Source organism: Seriola aureovittata, chromosome 10 (assembly GCF_021018895.1).
Source record: "Seriola aureovittata isolate HTS-2021-v1 ecotype China chromosome 10, ASM2101889v1, whole genome shotgun sequence".
NCBI classification, from domain to species: Eukaryota; Metazoa; Chordata; class Actinopteri; order Carangiformes; family Carangidae; genus Seriola; species Seriola aureovittata.
In genome coordinates, this window is record NC_079373.1 from 15249351 (window position 1) to 15269903 (window position 20553).

At 42.4% G+C, this 20553-nt stretch overlaps 1 protein-coding gene across 1 annotated transcript; it reads left to right on the plus strand.

Annotated features, from left to right (window-relative positions):
* The first annotated feature begins 1348 nt into the window (after nt 1–1348).
* On the plus strand, nt 1349–20107 carry LOC130175980 (hepatocyte growth factor). Its single transcript, XM_056386749.1, has 18 exons — nt 1349–1559; nt 3184–3343; nt 3644–3756; nt 4397–4511; nt 6300–6448; nt 7954–8074; nt 9177–9295; nt 11726–11891; nt 11993–12126; nt 12949–13042; nt 14286–14416; nt 15189–15218; nt 15805–15910; nt 16500–16574; nt 16822–16971; nt 17089–17195; nt 17697–17839; nt 18359–20107. The coding sequence occupies exons 1-18, from the start codon at nt 1511–1513 to the stop codon at nt 18536–18538; spliced, it is 2142 nt and encodes a 713-aa protein (XP_056242724.1). The 5' UTR covers nt 1349–1510; the 3' UTR covers nt 18539–20107.
* Nucleotides 20108–20553: the final 446 nt, after the last annotated feature.

Below are 20553 nucleotides of genomic sequence, written 5' to 3' on the forward strand. Positions count from 1 at the left end.
AGAAAAGAAAGAGAGACGCAGAGATTTGCGCTCTGCTCCAGTGAAAGTATCTGACTCATGGCCGATTGTTTATAATTGCGAATGACTCTGTGGTCTTCTCAGGAAGCCGCAGGGGCATTACTCACTGAACCAGAGAGAAGATAGAGGTGGACTCTGCCTCCTACATATTTATCCATCTGTCCCTGTGTTTTGTTTTGCACACATGGTGTGAATTTAAAGAAAATACTGGGAATCCCCACGATGCAGTGACTCTCAATCTGCACTGTGATAACTATTGTGATTCCTGTTTACTGTGCACCCACTCGCACAGTCACTGGAGGACAGGAGTGCTGCTGTGTGACTGCCGCATCAGACAAAATGCTAAGGCCAGCTACGTGTCACGTCTCCTATCTCATGCTGTCATCGCTGGAAATAGAGATGACACTCAGGAGATGGATAGGGATGTCTTGTCTTTTTCCTCCTCCCTCCCGACCAGTAACTTCACTCCTTATCTAACACAGGAAGAAGGAAAGTAGCACAAACAAGCCCACACGCTCCTCGCTGACAAGTGCCTGCTGATAGCTGTTTCATTTTGCTCACTGTGCTGCTTGGTGATCTTAGAAATTTAAAAAAATTGAAAAAATTGAAAAAAAGATAATACAGGACTGAGTGGGATGCTGCTGTGTGACAGAGAGGGGTGGACACAGAATCTGGTGAATAAATAATCTAATTTCCCCGCAGGGACATATGCAGTATGTATAGCTCAGTCAGACGTAATCGTAAGTGTAGGCCTATATGTGGCATCCTCATTGTGTTTTGTGAGATTTGTAAATGTAATAGCTAAAAGCTTTCCTGTTGGTTCTGGAACAGAATAAGTGTTGCACAGGGTGTGGATGCTGTCCCCATAGTTATACATTGAATCTCAGCTTGAGCATCTCCAACAAGCAATTTGTTTTTCTACTGCTATGATAATAATCCTAAATGTCGACAAAGGTTTATAAGTTGCTTTGTTTTTGAAAAGTGCTTTTTCTAAGGTTTTGTTTTAGCCAATGTAAAAAGGAAGAAATTGAGGCAGGGGGACTAAAATGAAGGTGGAAAAAAGAAAGAAAGAAAGAAAGAAAGAAAGAAAGAAAGAAAGAAAGAAAGAAAGAAAGAAAGAACCACAATTTGCACGCACATGTTCTCATAATAGGGGTTGGTTATGGGGTCTGAATACACAAACAAGAATTAAGACATTTTCACTGAAACTTTGTCAATAATATTTTCAGGCCATTAAATAACACAGAGAGAGGGGGTGATACAGACAGAAAGAGAAAGAGATAAAAGAAAGGGAGAGATAAAGTCATACACACACTCAGAGAGGGAGGGGGGAGGGAGGGAGGCGAGGAAGTACTTAGAGAGGAGACGCATCATCTGTGCAGTGGTGGAGGCAACATCTCCTGGTTGCGGTCCGACAGCAACAGTAAAGCAGCATTTCCAATTTGTTTCCCCCCCCCCGAAACTGTTGTTGTTGTTGTTGTGTGACAAGGCGATGTGGATTTACAAGCTCATTTTCGGACTCTTCGTCGTTTCTTGTTCTGGTAAGTTTTTGTGAGAAAACTATTTACAACTGCTCGAATAGCTGCCTGTCGTCTGCCACTGGGCTGGAGCTGCTTGTTTGAACGCACTAGTCTGCGCTCCACAGCCTCTCAAACACTGGCTTCATTAATACAACTTTATTATTATCGGTTGTAATATTCACATAACAGCTCTGCAGTGCAGTAGCCTATTTACACTTTACAGTGTGTGGGCTACTGTTTCTTTGTTTGTTTGTTTTTTAACTGGGATGTTTCCTCCTGGGAAATTCTTAGTTATTTTCGCATCTATTTCTATAAGGGTAATGCAGAGTCAGTGCTTCTTACTTTGCGAAAACATTTCTCTAACTGGTCGTTCCTGGAAAACATAATCAGCTTTTGGACAGAGATGAAAATGATGCTGTTGCCATTATTCTGACGATCCAGCACGTTTTTATATTTTTTTTTTAATCTCAACTCTTGCAACCGCGCGCGTTTCACCGCATAGGGACGCATTAAGACAGAGGTGATCAGACCACGAGATAAATCAATCCTATGATAAAGCGACTAGATAAAACTCACTGTCCCACAAAATGACCCATATTAAAATCAAATTAGTGAATCAGTCATCCAGGAGTCCTGACAGAGTGCGATTTCGCGGCTCATTGCTCTTCGGCACTCAGGCAGAGAAACTGCCGAGCCGGTGAAGTCAAGTTGGGGATTGGACAAACATGATGGGGCCGGGTCCTCTGCGATCCTCAGGTTGCTCACCCACGTCCCCCAAACACCCAGATCTACTGACTCTGAAACACGGGCCACTGATATCTGGTGATAAGTCCAAGAATCGACAGCTTTTCATGCAACTATCCAACACAAACACCGCATGATTCCTGTGTTGATGGAAGCTCTTGTAGACTGAAGTGCAAATAGGTAGAAAGTTGAAATAGGTAAGAGGGGGAGAAAAGAGGAGGTGAGTTTTCTCTCTGAATGTAAATGTCTTAACTGGCTCATGAGAAGTAGAGAACCTGACAACCGAAGAAACACACAGACACTGTGTGTGTGTGTGTGTGTGTGTGTGTGTGAGAGAGAGAGAGAGAGAGAGAGAGAGAGAGAGAGAGAGAGAGAGAGAGAGCGAGAGCCTTGGTTTCACTGAGGGCAGTGATAAATGACTGCATCCTATTAGGTCCTGTAGATTAATAACTGTTGAAGCAGACTAATTCACACATTGTAATGCTGTTGCCTGGTGTTCTCAGTCTGGCTGGGCTCATTAGCAGATCAACCACTGTGTCTCCCAGGCCACAGAGTAAGGTTTGCTAGTGTGCATGTGTGCATTTTCAATGATGAATAAATAAGAAAATAAAACTAACCGAACAGTAAGCATACTTGCCTGTTGCAATGAGGAGGCTTGCATGCATTATGCCCATCAGAGCCATAAGCTTAGTGGTAGAGTTATGTAGTCAAGTTATTAGACTGTCATATTGTCCACCATGTCTCTGGTTTGATGCAAACAACAGCTTGTCTCCTGCCTGACTTGGCCTTGAGCAGTGCATATCTCTAATTTACACTATGTGTAGATAAGTGTCAGCTAAATGTGCATATAGAATGTAAAATAAACACTGCTGAATAACGATGTTATGTAACTGTGTATCAGAGGGCAGACGAAATGCACTCCAGGACTATCAGAAGACTGATGGTGTTCGACTGGTTGTCGCATCTTCTGATTCTTCCCATCTGACCAAAAGCAGGAAGCTGAACATGGTCAGGTGCGCCAGATCCTGCAGCCGCAACAAAAGGCTCCCCTTCACCTGCAGGTATGTCTCGTGTGTCTCATGGCGTTACCCTTCCAGCTTCATGGTAAAGTAACTCTCCTACAAAATGAATGGCTGTCGAGAGTAACGTGGTGGTTCCTCAAGTTCCTTAATTATGCTTTTCAAAGGTACAATCCAGTGCTGTCCGTCTGGTCTGGCGGGCCTCCTAAGTGCTTTGCATACTTATGTAGCAGTTGTTTTAATTGCTCTCTGTTGCTTTTCGTTCTAAGAATTTAAAGAAAACCGACTATTTCCCTCATCCTCTTTCTCTCTGCCTCCTTTCCTTTCCTCCATATTCCCCAGAGCGTTCCTCTATGATCATAAAAACAGGAAATGCCAGTGGCTGTCATTCGACAGGAACTCACCAGGAGCTCAGATCCAACAGGACTTCAACCTCCAACTCTATCAAAAGAAAGGTTACCTTTACTCTTCCACCTTGTCTCTCTACCAGCTGATACCAAAGCAGTGTCTCCCCCTATCGCCATATCTTTCCATCAGAAAAAAACTTCTTTACAGAGTCTCACTTGTAATCAGCAACACTGCCTCAGTATATACAGTATACTCTTTGTTGCTATTTTATAACTAGAAATAATTTTTTTTTTCCAGAGTGATTTAGCTTTGTACTGATGGCAGTCCTCAAGAGGAAGCCGAGGAAGGGCAAGGACCATTGTCATGTTTATGGTGTCGTGGCACATTATGGTTCATTTTCTGTCATTAAGCGGTGTTTGTGTAAACGGTGGAAACCCCCGCCCCACTTGACTCTGGACTGACCACAACACTGAATACACAGGCTGTGTAGCCTATTTCACTTGATCCAAATGTTTTGCAGAAGATTAAGAAAACAGATTTGGCTTTTGGCACCGTCAAGTCCTTGTTAAGCTCAGTGTTATAGCTGAACATCTTCTGTCTGTTTTCTTCATCATCCACGCTGGCTCTTTGTACAAAACAAATGCTCTCAGGTTGTTGGCTCATCACGCCCACTCACGCTCTTGTACTGTCATTTTGTCTCTCGGTCTGTATCTCTCCTCATCCTCGCTCTTTCTGCCTCTCTTTCAGACTACGTGAGAGAGTGCATTGTTGGTACAGGTCAGAGCTACAGGGGGCGGAGGTCGGTGACAGTGAGCGGGATCCTGTGCCAGGCCTGGGCCTCTCCCATTCCTCATGAACACAAGTAAGACTCCCCACCAATGTCAAACAAAATAGTGTAAAAGGTGCCTCTTACTGTTAGTGTTGGCCAGTTAGTGATGCAATTAGCTAGTAGCTAGAGGCTAGTCAGTATGTGTTTTTATGTGTATATGAGTATGATATATTAGGGTTGATTAGGCTCCTGGGAGCAGTCATTCATCAGAACTGACATCATTGTAAGGCTTTACACAGTCACAGATCATTTCCTGCTACGGCTCTACTGTTTATCAAGGCATGTGTGTGCGCACACGTGTTAGTGTGTTTTACCGGGATTAGCATCATATCTAATATACAGCCTTTGGTTAAACTCTAGGTACATTCGGCTAAATTAATTCCCAGATAAAGCTAATTTTTCGACAGGCAGACTTCCTGATACAGCGTAGCTCCGTATACCAAAATGAACCAACTGAGTGGAGTCTGAAAACATAAGATGCAAGTAAAACAATGTTTTCTATAGGATTATGAAAGTGAAAGTAAAACTTTTCTTGAAAAGCTACCTGGTAAGTAAGAAAGGATTTTATACTCAGTCTACTACTACTACTAGTTTATCTTGAGTGTAAAAAAGTCCCATTATGGTTTCTGAAAGATGACAATCTGACACAAATGACTCCATTAGTAAAAAGAAAACATATTACATGACATTTAATTAAACTAATTCAAAGATATTCCTTTCCTATCCCTTGCATCTTTACACTGTTCTACTGTGGCCATGTTTGCAGTACAATATTTTGTGTAAAGGGAGGACAATCTTGGAAAAACAACACTCAGGAGAAAATAGCAGTAAAATAAGGACAAAGTTTTTCTTGTGGCAGATATTTATAACTATTAGAGAGCCTTAAACACAACACACACACCTCATCTTAGACCTTTATTATCTTTGAATCTCATGCTATCTCCCTCCGTCTGCATCCCCCTCTCCTCAGAGGTATTAAATGGCTTTGAAAGGCTTTGTAGTGAGTTGTCACTGCAGATGAATAAAAGAGGGCAGTGTACGTTTGTTCCTCCAGTGAACCTGCTTTATCAGACTACTGTTAATGTCTCTAGATCAGGTAATTAAACCCAGGCGCTTTGTTTTATCAGTCGGCTTACAGGCATGGGAAACTCTCTCTCACACACACACACACACACACACACACACACACACACACACACACACACACACACACACACACACACACAAGAACAAATTGCATTTTTATCAGTAAAAGGTTTCTCCTCTTTAGTGATTGCCCTGCAATGGCCATCTCATTTCTGTCCCCGTCATTACCCACTCCACTGAAAAAACTACTTCAGAACCTCATCTTTTCATCATCATGTGGAAAAACACAGCTTGACTCAAAGATTACACTATGCCCATCATCACAACTGGTGACCACAGCCATGTGCTTGCCTGATGTAGAAGATGTGAGTCATTTGTCAATGTGTTTACGCTACATTCAGAACCTGCTTCATGGAAAACCAAACATTTTCCCCCCATATTAATGTGTTTTCTCCCATTAATAACATTGTGTCACCAACAGCTTGATCCTTCAGCATTAGCATCAATTAATTTTGCACTTGTTAATCTCCAGTGGTCATGTTTACTGGCAGGTTTCAGCCATCAGAGTTACGCAGCAGGATTTGTCATTCTGTCAGAGATTAAAAAACTACAGCAGAAACCGTGGCCTTGGGTGTTTTTCAAAAAGAGGTTGCTCTGCATGCTAGCTGAAATATTTGGCAACCGGTCTTGGTACATGTGTGTCTGTTTGTGTAACTGCAGCTCTGTTTCTGACAGATTCATGTCTAAGAGGTTCAGGAAGAAGGACCTCAGAGAAAACTACTGTCGTAACCCGGACAACTCCACCGTTGGCCCGTGGTGTTTTACCACTGACCCCAGGCCACACCTCAGACACCAGGAGTGTGGCATACCACAGTGTTCACAGGGTAGGCTACATAAACACACACACACACACACACACACACACACACACACACACACACACACACACACACACACACACACACACAAACTATGTCTGCATATATACGAGCAGACATTCATCTTAAGATAATGCCCATTCCACATTGCAAATTGCCTCACCAATTCAGGCTTGATAGTCTGAAATGAGCTGCAGCAAATTAGGCAATCACATAGTACCTTGGACTAAGCATCGCTGGCTGTGCTCCGCTCCACAGCTGTGTGTGTGTGTGTGTGTGTGTGTGTGTGTATGTATGTGTGTGGGTGCACAGGTTTTCTTTATTTACTGAGACCAGCTGCAGCTGTTTCCAGGTGTGTGGTTCAGTTTATGCTGTCCTCTCTCATTCCATCAGTTTCAGGTTTTGTAAATGGTTCGACCTAAAGAGCCTGGTGTTGGAATGCAAGAGGATATTAATCCCTCTGTTGTCTCCTATACATAAAATGTTAGGTGTTTTTTGTCCCTGTGCTGCACATAGAAGGAAACCCGTTGAGTTCCAGTTGAGAGTCTGTATAAACAAAACTTTGATATTTATCCGGTTGTGATGAGAGAAAAGCACTTTCCCACCGGCGTTTCAGCCTCTATGTTATATCACACAATATTACTGTCAGAAACTGATGTCTCCCTGAAGAAAGGGATGATAATGACCTCTGTTATCTAATCCCTGGGGATTCATGCTGTCAGATGGGGTGTTTCCTCTGCATGTATGACACTGGATCATGTTAATGAGGAAGCAGGCTGTGGTTCGATAAGACAGGGCGGGAATCCTTCTTGCTCTGCGGCTCACATATGGTGTCCCACTGGGTTATCACAAGTTGTATAACAGAGATAATGACTTTTTATTGTGATAGAAAGCCTGCATTCGTTCAGAAAAAAATGACTGGAAGGGTTTGTCGAGAAATTAGCCGGTCCTAATAGGAAACATACACACAGACACGCAAACGTGGCTTGCGCAAGCACACATACACATGCAGCCAGTGGTATTAAATGTGCTCTGTAATGACAGCAGTGGACTCATAAACATCTGTTTCTAATCTGCATGCTCTCTGTTGTTTACACTAGTCAGGGTGTTCTACTCACCATGCACCCAATGGTGTCTTCTCTACAACAAAGAGAGCTTCACCTTCATTATAATATGTGCTTCCATACTTTAAGTGCTGTGTATATAATGTCTGAACCTAAGGGAGATCTATTAAATATTTATGAAAGGGTTTATTGCAAAATGTTGCATAACTATTTTGGGGCAAAATCATCACATAAAAAATTTTGTGAATGGTGCACTTTATTCGAGTTTATTGCTTTGTCAACCCATTGCTATGCTACTAAAAAATCATCCTGATTTATTTTTGTGTGTCAAGTGTCTCTTTGTGAAAACAAAACCCTTCCTGCTGATAGTTTCAGTCAGTGTTTCTCTAAACGGTTTGTTCTGGGTGTTTGTGTGTGTGTGTGTGTGTGTGTCTCATTTCTCCATAGTGGAGTGTATGAACTGTAATGGGGAAGATTACAGAGGACCCATGGACCACACAGAGAGTGGAAAGGAATGTCAGCGCTGGGACCTGGATGAACCACACAAACACCTGTACCACCCCAAGAGGTAACACACACACACACACACACACACACACACACACACACACACACACACACACACACCCGTATCTGCATCACTCTTCATCACACTAAATTGTGCATGCTCAATCACACTTAAGCCCGTGGATATATATATATATATATATATATATATATATATATATAATGTAATAGCAAAAAGCATAAGAATACTTTATGTAATAATAGGTTCAAAGAATAATTTCATATGGTCGTGGTGCACTAACTCTGGAGATGAAGTGATCTTTCTGTGCCTTTCCCTGAAGGAATGTCACCAGAGCTCAGTGTGTAATTTTGTGTTTTTAGCAGCGCTATGCTGGGAAAACTCTTCTTTCTGACTTAATTGGCCCAAATTCCTTTAAGCTCTCAGCAGATTATGAAGCAGACTCCAGCCATGAGATAAGCTTATACCTATTTTAAAGAGGCCATATATTTTAGTCTGAATTAATATTCCTTGCATGCTCTTTGTTTAGGTGTGTGTGTGTGTGTGTGTGTGTGTGCACGCCAGCGGTGTGCGTCTGTGTCAAGAGAGTGTTCCAGCTAGTTGGTTGGCAGGTGGTCTGGATTAGTGGGGACTCGTTAACACATCCTTAATCATCCCAGTGTTTGTGTAAACGAGGTCCCAGACTGCTCATAGCACTAATGTAATGAGAGGGTCCCACAGCCTGATACTGCACCGCCTGGAGGCTGCAGGCCTGGAGGAGATGTGGGACTTGGGGATGACTTACTGTAGAACACCTGCAGTGGTGCAGCTTATTATCTTCCTCGCTCCCCTGAGCTCTGAACAGATTCACAGATGGAGTCCTTGCACCATTCCAGTTATTAATGCTTCAGTTGCATGCAATGCGGTGAATTGTCTCCCCGCCTCTACATCTTCTCATAAGGATTCAGTAGGACAATGGAAACATGATTCTCTTTTCAGGTACCGCTGGGCTTTAAGAATGATGTGACGATTAGCGTTTTGTGCCAATGTTACTCAACTTCAAGTCCGAGAGTTGTGCTGTGGGCCGTGCAGCAATGTGATTTTCTGCTGTGCTTTTCACTCTTATATATACTGAGGTTGTATTATACTGCATGTTTTGTATTAGGTACCCTGACAAGGGCCTGGATGACAACTACTGTAGGAACCCAGATGGACGCCACAGGCCCTGGTGCTTTACCACAGACCCAAACAAACCCTGGGAGTACTGCAACATCAAAGTTTGTGGTGAGAATGCATGCATGTTTGTTTGTGCGTGGTCGAATGCATTAGCATTTGTCATGCATGTTAAGTGGGATCTATACATGTCTGTGCGTGGGTTTGTTTGTGTTCTGATGTGTGATTGACTGCACAAGAATTTACAACTTCCTGTACCTTTCGTTTTACCACTGTTCTCCATCTCATTCGCTGCTAGAATTAAATACACACAAACAGACACACCCACACACACATACACACACAGAGTAGTTCCCCTCTTAGGTTTGGCTCTCTGTTATGTCTTCTCTAATAGCCAGAATGTTTATTTTTCTCCTGTGCCACTGGCCTGCTGTTTATTGCTCTATGCCAGCTCTTACGTGTAGTGTTCAAACCGCAGAGGGCTCAGTTACTGCTCCACATTAACTTCCTGTTACACACCCAGACACTACATAAGGGTCATTCACACTACAAGCAGATCACTTTCATCACAACTTATACACTTAGCACAAGCAGTGTGATTGATGTGTAAGAGCAAGGTGTATGTGTCATGTCTGGCTTCGCGTTGTATGTGTGTCTATAACCAACAGATACTGTATGCTCTCAGTTGAGCCTGCAATCAGTGACGATGCACTGAGACAGCCACTGTGGTCCTCGAGAACATAAAACAGACAGAGCAGTGGTGTTATTGTTGGACTTCAGCTGCTTTCTCCTGGGTCTGTGACTGGCCTGTTTGCCTGCTAGAATCATCAGCAGTCCTGGCACCATGTTTACTAGATGGCACTCCTCCATGTGGACCCAGTGATTCACTGTTCCCCCCTGCTTTTTTCCCTTCTAAAAAACCATCTCCCACCCTCCGCATTCTCCATCTTTCTCGGTCCCTCATTCTTTCTCTCTCTCTCTCTCTCTGCCTCTCTCTGATATGGGAGTTTGTTGGGAACAGACCAAGTTTACGACCCAGTTAGCCTTAATCAAAACAAGGCAGAGAGGAGAGAGCAAGAGACAGAGAGACAAAGTGTTCTTTTGTCAAGGCCTGCTCTTTTGTTTACTGTCACAACTAGTGCATATCTATTTTTAGACGTATTGTATGTGCAGAAAACGTCTGTTTTAGAGTCTTGAAGATCTGCAGTTTTACACATTGTTGGATACAATCAGGCACAATGTTAAGGCTAATGAACTTTTGTTGCTTGTGTGTAATGAGCTGCTTTTCTGTAAATAAAAGTAGAGCAGATAAGATTTCCTGCCTCGTTTTTCCAATGTTGGCCATATTAGCCTCATTATACTGCAGATCTTTTAAACCCGTAGAGGGAGCTGCTCTGAGGAAAGCAGGTGGCCAAAACATTGAGGCTGTTCAGCTATTCATCATGTCAAAGGCACTGTCACACTGAATATTTCCTGAGTGCTAAATCATTTCCGATTCATTATTCTTTATAACTGTTTGTACATGTACTACAACAATATGATTAGAACCAGATAAAGGGAAATATTAGCAACTCTCATGTTAACACTGGAAGGCCTGAAGGTGCACACACACTGGAATATTTGGGCCAAATGATTTGGCCGTCACTCCCGATCGGAACAAATTGTCTGTAACGGTCTAAACCATTTGGTTCTGACAGTCGAGAGATAAAATCCTGCATTGTGCGATTGTTAGAACTGGAAAGTGGGAGTTGGGAGAAATAATAATTAACTATCTACAAATCTACAAACGACAGGCGAATGAGGAAACTGTGTGGTGTGCCATGAGTGTTATTTTTTTTTTTTACAAATCTACAATCTAGTTCATCAAGGTTTCATTGTAGTGCCACAGTTCATTTGTCTCGCGCTTACAAAGTTCACTTACCTCCACCTCTCTCTGCAGTTCACACTCATTGTTTTCCACATCTCCCCATCCAACACTTCACCCATGTTTGAATTTTAACCACTTCTTTGCCTTTTTTTTGTACAAATCGCAGGATAAACTAGCAAGCCAAATTTTCTTTGATGGATTTCCTTATTTATGTTGGTACGGCCACATGTAAAATTTTATCCTGATGTGGAATTTGGGGGTGGTCTATAACAAGACGAGTGTATTTAAAGGCTACCTGTTGTTTAGTGTGATGTCCTGTTCAAGATTTGTGTACACTGTAGTCATTTAGTGTGGATGGTTTGGTGTTTGTAAGTTTCAATCATCTTAATTGATTGTTTCCATCGTGAGATTTTCGCAGTTGTCTCAAGCATGAAATGTCTTTTAACGAGTATCCCCCAATTACAATACCCCAAGACCTAGAGTCATAACTGCTACACACTATATATATATTATATATACTATATACTACATTATTTTCTTCAGCCTTTTCCAACAACCCAAGCTTACACAGTCTTACATGGGTTGTTGGAAAAGGCTGAATAACTATGTCACACATATTGTATGCTACCTTGACCAACCTAAACCACCCCTTGATTTGTTTTGCTCTTTCACAGAAACACCTCCCAAAAGTAACCTGGTGGAAACACCCGAGTGTTATAAGGGCAGAGGAGAAGGTTATAGGGGGATCGTGGACGTGACGCCCACTGGACTCACCTGCCAACGCTGGGACTCCCAGTATCCCCATAACCACACATTCTTACCTCAAGCCTACCTCTGCAAGTGAGTCAGACACTCGCATAAGACAACCATCCACTCACTCACCCACCTGCATGCACTTATATTCAAGCAGACTAGAGGAGAACTTTCTCTCTGTTTTCCAGGGACCTAAGAGAAAACTACTGTCGAAATCCAGATGGCCAAGAATTCCCCTGGTGCTTCACTACGGACCCAAGAGTCCGCACAATGTTCTGCACCAACATCCCTCAGTGTGGCACCCAGAACAAGCCTGTCAGCGGTGAGAGACTCAACAGCTTTAGCTAACACTCAAAACAACAAGGGAAAAGCTGATTTTCCCCACATCGGAAGCAGAGAAATATTTGGCATTTTCATATTTTGTGGAACGTGGAGTTCACATGAGACCCTGTAACCACACTTATCATTTTGTAACCACGTTCACTCCGTCCCTGTGGAAAACTGTAGCCCTATAGGACTGTGGGAAGGACTGACCACCGCGCATCACATAAACGATTTCTGACAGCAGCTCAGGATCGTCAGGTCTCACTGGACAGTGAAAGATGGAGTGGAAGGATTAGTGCTGGATGGGATTCTTTCTGGGGTAGCAAGTGATTTGGAAGTAAAAGATGTAGATCTATGGCTGAGCACACAAATTCAAATTTCCCAAGGGATCTGAGGAGTATTTCTTTGAGATTTTGCGGCCTTGCTTTGGGATTAGAAACCCTCTCTGAGGTTGTGTTGTGGTCTGCCCCAGAGGGTTGAATACGTTCCCATATAGAAATGAGATGCAGGGTGACAGAGAGCTTCAAAACCTTATTTATGACCCATGTTTTTCTAAGATATCATTGTGCATGGCTTTTTTGTGTTCCCAGATCTAGATCCAATGACAACCATAATAGCTACGAAACTAAGGGTTGTTTTGATTCTTCTGCTTATAACTGATGAGTACCTAGATTTTTTTTTTTAGTAGTGAAACAATACTGTGTGGCAAATAATGCACAAAGACGATTGTGCTCATGCAGGTTTTGTTGTGTTATGTGTCAAGAATGTCTTTCTAATTTTATTGCTTTTACTTCTTTCTTCTTTTTTTGTCCAAATCCAGACTGCTATGAAAGCTTTGGAGAGAATTACCAAGGAGAACAGTCAAGGACTAGATCAAACCTGCCCTGTGCTCCCTGGACAGACCACAGCAACAGGTCGGCTCGTTGGATCCGTGTTACTTTTTCACCTAATAACTTTCCCAAACTCAAACCATGATGTGCAAAACAGACATGCACCATCAATAAACTGCAGACAAGAGTGTCTGCCCTAAAAATAGAGATCAAGATGTCACACAGCTCTTGTACGTATGTAACCCACAAGAGTCTATCAAAGTGTAGAGGTTTTTTTTTTAAGAGCTCAGTGGGATCAAAGGAAACTGCTGATAATGAGCAGAAAACATGCAAATTTTATGGGTTTCAACAGGAGAAAGAGCTTGAGAAATTAGCTCTCTGTGATACAGGCTTGTCCATGACACTGTGCTGGAGAATGCCTTTGTGTTTTCAGGAACCATGTGTGCGAACCTGATACGTGCTGGTTAGTGCGGGGAGGTGCCCGAATATTGACCTCTAGTTAAGTCTTATTGTTGTTAGCAGATCAAGTCGGGCCTCTTTATTCTCAGAGGAGAAAACAGCTCCTGCGGGTGCCGTGACTAGCTTCTCCAGCATCTCCCAGTGGCTAGAGAAGTGTTTCCCTGAAGATGACCTAACTCAGCAGGAATGACTCCCAGTGATAACTTGGCTGGGGGATATACACTTCACTCCTCACCTTTGACCCCAAACCCCTCCTATGTAGGAACACCTCAAAGCCAATCAGCTCTACCGCTTGGCTCCTGCCCAGAGTCAAAAGTCAGGGTTAGGTAGTCAGAGTGAGAGACGGCAGTTACTGCTAGAAATACAACACAGACAAACACAGATCTGAAAGTCTGGATTGCTTTCATTTGGTATCCATACTCCTGACCTCTTGTGGTCTCCCTTTTCTTTTGACAAATTCCCACTTTATCAGTTGAGGAATTGAAGAATTTTGTTTGTGGTTTTAAAATTCACATGAAAATACCCTCAAGTGTGGGATATGTTTGCATGAGCATGCATTAGGTATGTTTGTGTAGGTGGGTGTATGCTGTCTCAGTGAGTAATTCCTTTGCAGATCACCTCCTTATCTTGTCCGGAGGGAGAGAGCCTACACAGCTGTGTAGTTTGGCTTTCCAGATCCTTTCTGGCTAAATTTGTTCAGCTTTTACTAATAGTTATAAATCACCGGCAAATCCTTTTTACTTTCATCAACAGCTGACTTATCTGCTTAACGGGGGGGAAAAGAAATTCTGTTTGTTTTGAAAATTGTCTTCATGGCTTACTGAATGTTGATGAAAGATTAGTTATTGGATCTTTTGTGTTTGTCCAGTGGCGAGAGGGGCATGCTGATGACTGGCCTGGAGCGAAACTACTGCAGAAATCCTGACAAAGACAAACATGGTCCCTGGTGTTACACCAACAACTCTGCCATACCCTGGGACTACTGCACTGTAAAACCATGTGAGTGCATCACCGACACACAATCACACAGAAAGACACACCATTAGGAGGAAAACAATCTGTGACAGTGTGTAAAATTCAAAGTTTGCTATACCTCTGGTTCTAAGAGCGTAGAGTAGATTTGTTTGCACTCTGTCTGGTTTTCCTTCTCACTTACACACACACGCACATTATTTGCAGCGTGTAGATCTGTCTACACTCACGGGTCAGTGTGTGTCAGAGGAGATTCACAACTCATCAGGAAGACAGAGGAGGGTCCTTTCTAACGATTCCCACATGGACCCAAGAGGCATCATGACTGTGTCTTTTTTTATATGTTAGTGTTTATATGAAAACCATGCAGGTATCTACTGTGCTTTTGGCTAATAAAAATCTACTTTATATATACACACACACACACACACACACACACACACACACACACACACACACACACACACACACACACTTTTACTTATACTTTACATCACAAATCATTTGTTGGCCCGGAACTATGGGAAAAGAACACTGAAAAATCCAAACCTGTTTATCTTGTATTTGGAAATGGTCAGCATAAACGTTAAATTGCTGCAACTTGCAGCCACACGAGGCTTGTTACATTCAGTGAAAGCACTCCAGATTCTGGAAACAAAAAGAGACCGTGACAGGAGAGACAAATACAAGGGCCCTGGCGGCTGTGGCTGTACTGTCACAGTGAAATTTACACCCCTGTGTGAGGTTGCCTCTTATCTTGTATCGGTTAATACTCGTTTGTCTCCTCTCCTCTCTTCAGGTGATGCTTCACAGAACACCATTCCACTGGGTGAGTGTCTCTGTCAGCTCGTCTGTCTCTCTCTGTCCGTCTGTCTCTGTGTGCGAAGTGGCTCAGCTGCTGATCTGTGTGTGATAGCCTCCAAGGCAAGTGGTGATGTTTCCAGAACCTGATGGAGTCCTTTTTATGTGCAGCTATTATGGTACATGATGCAGGACATTATGTTGTCACGGTAGCATCTGTTTCTGTGTACGTGTGTAAGATAGTGGGAGAGGTGTGTGCGTATGAGTTGGTCTGTGTGTGACTCATTCATCTCTACATAATACAACTCGAGAGCGGAGGATGAACCTAAGTCTCTTGACATACAGAGTTTAAATTACACTCATGTGTTATGTGAACACATCCAATAATTACATTAACTAATGGCCTCATCAGCATAACTCTTTATGTTTCAAATATAATGATGATTATGGTGGATCATTAGGCAGCTCAAGTGCCTCTTGTATTGAAACAGCGTAAACAACATTTCACCATTAACAACAGTATGTTTGTTAATGTGTATTTATGTCTTGAATTAAATATATATATTACATGACATGAGGTATTAAATGATCTGCCTGCGTGTTTCTGCTTCCAGGTGAGCTGTCCTCTGTGGGGTGTTTTGTCCATAAGAGAACCAGGATCGTGGGAGGAGGTCCAGTGAACATATCAGAGGGAAGCTGGATGGTCAGCATACAGAAAGGGTACAGCGCTGCATTTAATATTCTACACATCTTCTTCCACCACTGAAGAAGAACAGGAGGCCATCCTGCCCAGACGGCCCTTGAATTCATAAAAAATGTAGTGGAGTTGTTCTCTCTTTTGGTTTTTGGAGCTCTCTAATGCTGTTTCAGTGGCCTTCCCGCTATGCTCAGCAACCACATGCATGCCAACATTTGAACAGGGATTTTTTTTTTTTTTTTTTGTATGAGTTTAGGAGCCTGGATGCCATACATTTATGAGCCACCAGTAGCTTCACAGAGAAACAGAACTCACCTCACTTGTAAGGGATAGAGTCCTTCAAAGCTGACGTTCAGATATAATATAATATATAAAACTCTTTTCTTCTTCAGAATGCTCAAATACGCTTATCTGATAGTTAGCATGACTGTCTACACAGTAAACGCTATACAACATTATACACACTATACGCCAGGAATATACGCACCACTACCTCTGTAAAGCTTGAATTCTCACGCACACTTGTTTAAAATGACAGCATTAGTCAAAGTACTGCTGCTGATGTGTTAGATGAAGCTTTTATGTGCCATTTGTATTTTGTGCTCTTTCCAGGTCGGTGCACTGGTGTGGGGGTTCACTAATACGAGAGGAGTGGGTACTCACCGACAGACAGTGCTTCTCCTCATGGTAACGCTCGCTGTCTATATATGTGAATTCTCTCCTTTCATCTGAACCTTGAACTGTCGGTGTATTCCTCTGTGTATTCATCGCAGGATTTATTTGTTCAGTCCATATGTGTCTCTCTATATTCAAGCATAACTGACTCTTTTCATTTGCTACTGTGTGCCCTGATCAGTCTGAGCGAGCTGCTCAGCGGAGAGTAATAAATGTGGAATATTTTACGAAGTATTAACTCTGTCTTCTGCCTCTCCAGTGTTCCAGACCTCAGTGAGTATCGGGTGTGGCTGGGAGTCTCTGATATTCGAGATGGTGCTCCTGACTGGTCCAAGAGACAGGAAGTCAGAATAGCTCATGTGATATGTGGCCCTGAGGGCTCCAGTTTAGCTCTTATAAGGCTGTCCAAGTGAGTCCCTGGAAAAATGATCTCAAAGATATATTGATATATTTTTGTGTGTGTATGTATGTGTGTGCGTGATGTTGATCATGCTTTGTATTTTCTGTGTTCATTAAATGTGTCCAGGCCTGCCCTTCCTGCAGACAATGTCCATACGATTCAGCTGCCTGTGGCTGGGTGCTCCATCCCAGAAGGAACGATATGTAAAATGTACGGGTGGGGCGAGACCAAAGGTACTGATATTATATATTCTACATTTACTACCGCTGTTGTATACATAAATATGCTGCATGTCTCCCAGGTTTGCAATATATTGCATTTATAATGCATTTTTCCTGCAGCGATCCGGATTTATTTTCTATATCCTTTTTTATTTTGAAATGGTATAAGGTGGAGGAGCAAAGGAATATTGTAACACTGCCTTCAATAATTGGTTACTTTATATCTTTGGCCATATGTCTCTAAACCTTGGATGAGTACTGCTTGTTGGGCGGCCTGATGTACAGATGGGTTCACGAACAACTGATATTTTTAATAAAAGTTAAAATGTGCCATGAATTCTGTATAAATTATTCAGCATTTCCTCCATGCACTTGAAAACAAGTATATGGTCAATACGATATATCACGATATGTATGTTATATTACAGGGGTTCTACAGTACATAGGCAGCATTTGTATTGCATATGCTACAACTGAACAGAAGCAATTAAGTGCAACTTTTAACTCTTTCAGGCACTGGCCATGACGACATGCTAAAGGCCGTTGACCTGCCCATTGTCAGCAATGAGAGGTGTAGAGAGATGCACAGAGGGAACTTCCACATCACCAACACCAAGATCTGTGCAGGGGGCAAGAGGAACGAGGGAGTGTGTGAGGTAAACTGTTACTTGTGCATATTATTTTCCTAGCGAGGTGTTTTACCGACGAACTGTTTCAGTGACGAGAAAAAATCCACTCTAGAATTCATATGGTGTATTCAGTCCCTGTTAGTAAACAAGAACAAGCCTTTGGACCTTTGGATAAAGTAATTGTTCCCAGTGTGAATTTACGAGGATATTAGCGCCTTGGTTCTACATGACGCTTTGAAAGCTCAGTTTGATCTAAATCTCAAACAAATGTTCTTTCAATCTGTAGGCTTAGTATTCAGTCTGTTGTAAATAGAGCAGCTGGAGACTGTTGCACTAAATTTCATCAGCGATTAAAGCCTTGGTTTTGTGGTTTCTAGCTTGGAAAAGATCTGTCCATATTCAGAAATACTGGTGGCAGTGTTTGTCAATGAGAGCGTAGAAATACATTTTGCTTTCATTTAACCCTGTCAAATATGTAAACAGTGACGACAGCCATTTCTTAACCACTGACGCAGAAAAATGTGCTATCTATTTCTTCTATTGCAGAGGGATTATGGCGGCCCTCTTGTGTGCCAGGATGGTGAGATAAAGGTTATTGTTGGAGTGAGCGTCCATGGCAGAGGCTGTGCTCGGGCCAATCAGCCTGGCATCTTCATCAACGTGCCCTTTTACACGCAGTGGATCTACAAGGTCTTCAAATATTACCCCAACCCTGAGAATGTTTAGCCAGACAGAGACAGAGAATAAACCAGAACCAGGGGACAAAATCAAGCCTAGAGCCTCTACTTCTGTAAATCCCGCGGTGCACTCAGGACACCTGGTTTCTATGTTGTCCATACTTACATAGCCCACGGATCAATAGGAGACTGGTCTGAGGATAGATGAATGGATGGTAATACTGTTCATATCTTAGAAATAAGAAATGAACTGCTGAAGCAGCTAATAGTAAAAGAAATCTGTCTTCGACTGAGTTCGAAGCAAACCAGGCAAACGAATATTTGGTTTTCATCCATTTTTCATGGTTTTCTCTTGGTAGCAAATCCACCAGAGTGGTATGCGAGCATGTGAATACTCTTGATTCCTGGCGTTACTTGAATGTTTTAAAACACCAAAGAGCAGTGGTTCAGCAGCTCCCTCTTTAGAGTACATCAATGGGCCACTTAGAAAACTATCCAGTGGTAGAGCAATGTTAAGGGCACTCTTACCAAGCTCCATGCATCCCGAGGGGCTTAAATAAAGTGGCCCTTACTGTACATAGTATTTTAATGAGTGTATTTGTGACACTCTAAAGGTGATTTGGGTCTTATAGATCTATGACGAGGGAAAATGAATGTCGTGTTAGGCAGATAAATGATGTACAGTGTGTTATCTACATTTCAGCTTTCAGTCATGTTTCTTGTCTCATACTGATGTCAGCTGTATGGTAACACCAAAATAAAATCCATTGTCAGTATTGTAATGTTATCATGATACCACTGACTGTATATAGAAGGATGCTCTTTGCATCCTGTGTAGATAAAAGGAATGTAAGGCTGGTCAGCCTTTATACAATTTGAAAAAAAGCAGAAAATGTAACATGCATGTGTACACACAAGCTCTTTCTATACAAAATCTCATATTTCTCTAAACCTATGTGTTAATTCATCATGGGTGTGTGTGTGTGTGTACATCTGTTTTTGTACATTTTTTCTGCAGCAGTGTCTGTATGCAAAAAGACAACCGCAGAAGGAGAGTGCATGCGTGTGTGTGTGTGTGTGTGTGCGTGCGTGCGTGCGCGTGCATGAGCTCGTGCATGTTTGAGCCAGAGCTGAATGAATTATCCTCTCCCCACACTCAGGACTTGGCAGTCCTCCAACACCAATCCACTCTGGATATTAGCGTCACAAAGTCTGTCACTTCAAACTTTGTCGTAGAAAGGAAGGGATGGTCTTTGTAACTGCATTGTCTGTCTGAGACGACTGAGAGGCCTTTGAAACAAATTAACACGCCTCTTTTACCCGTGTTAATGATTGAGATCACTTTATATTATAACTACATTATGTTTGTGTAAAAGTGAGAAAATTGTTGCGTGTGTGCGCGTGTGTGTGTGTGGGTGTGTGTGTGCACTGAAAGATGCTGCAAGCTGCTATCCTCTCCAGGTTGTACAGTACTGTCTTTTGTTCTCTGCATAATGTAGATTCACTATAAATGTCATGTCATCTTACCCAGTATGTTAAATGTTAAACCTAGTTTCAGCAATTATTTGAAAAGTTTTATGATGTCTGTCACTATAATAAATGTTTTTTTAATCTTTGAGTTTCTTTTCTCATTTGTCGCATTCTTTGAAGGCGCTGTTTGAGTGTTCTGAATGCAAATGTGTTTAGTCTCAGTCACTTTTCTTGCCTGCCGTATAATTAAGTCAAGGCTGTTGAGCTCCCCGGCCAGAAGATGGCACCACAGTAGCACACAGACTATAAAGACGTCTCGCTAATCTTACTAATCTCTCACTCTCCCTGTCTCTCTCTCCCTCACACACACAGACACACAAACATATTCCCACATCTATGGTCACACTCTCATCCACACACCACCCATTTCAGCCTTGTAGCTGCTCTTGATCAAATACTATAACAGAATGGCAATATTCTGCTGTCACCCTATTGAGAGCTTAATAGACAGAGAGTGAGAGATAGGTGTGAGGGGTGTAAGTGTGTGTGTGTGTGTGTGTGTGTGTGTGTGTGTGTGTGTGTGTGCGAAGGTGA

What these genes read in the sequence shown, in the direction of transcription:
- LOC130175980 (XM_056386749.1), top strand. Translation starts at nt 1,511, where the DNA reads ATGTGGATTTACAAGCTCATTTTCGGACTCTTCGTCGTTTCTTGTTCT. An exon ending in TGGACAGACCACAGCAACAG is followed by an intron (nt 13,043 to 14,285) that starts GTCGGCTCGTTG and finishes GTGTTTGTCCAG; the next exon opens with TGGCGAGAGGGGCATGCTGA. An exon ending in GGAACGAGGGAGTGTGTGAG is followed by an intron (nt 17,840 to 18,358) that starts GTAAACTGTTAC and finishes CTTCTATTGCAG; the next exon opens with AGGGATTATGGCGGCCCTCT.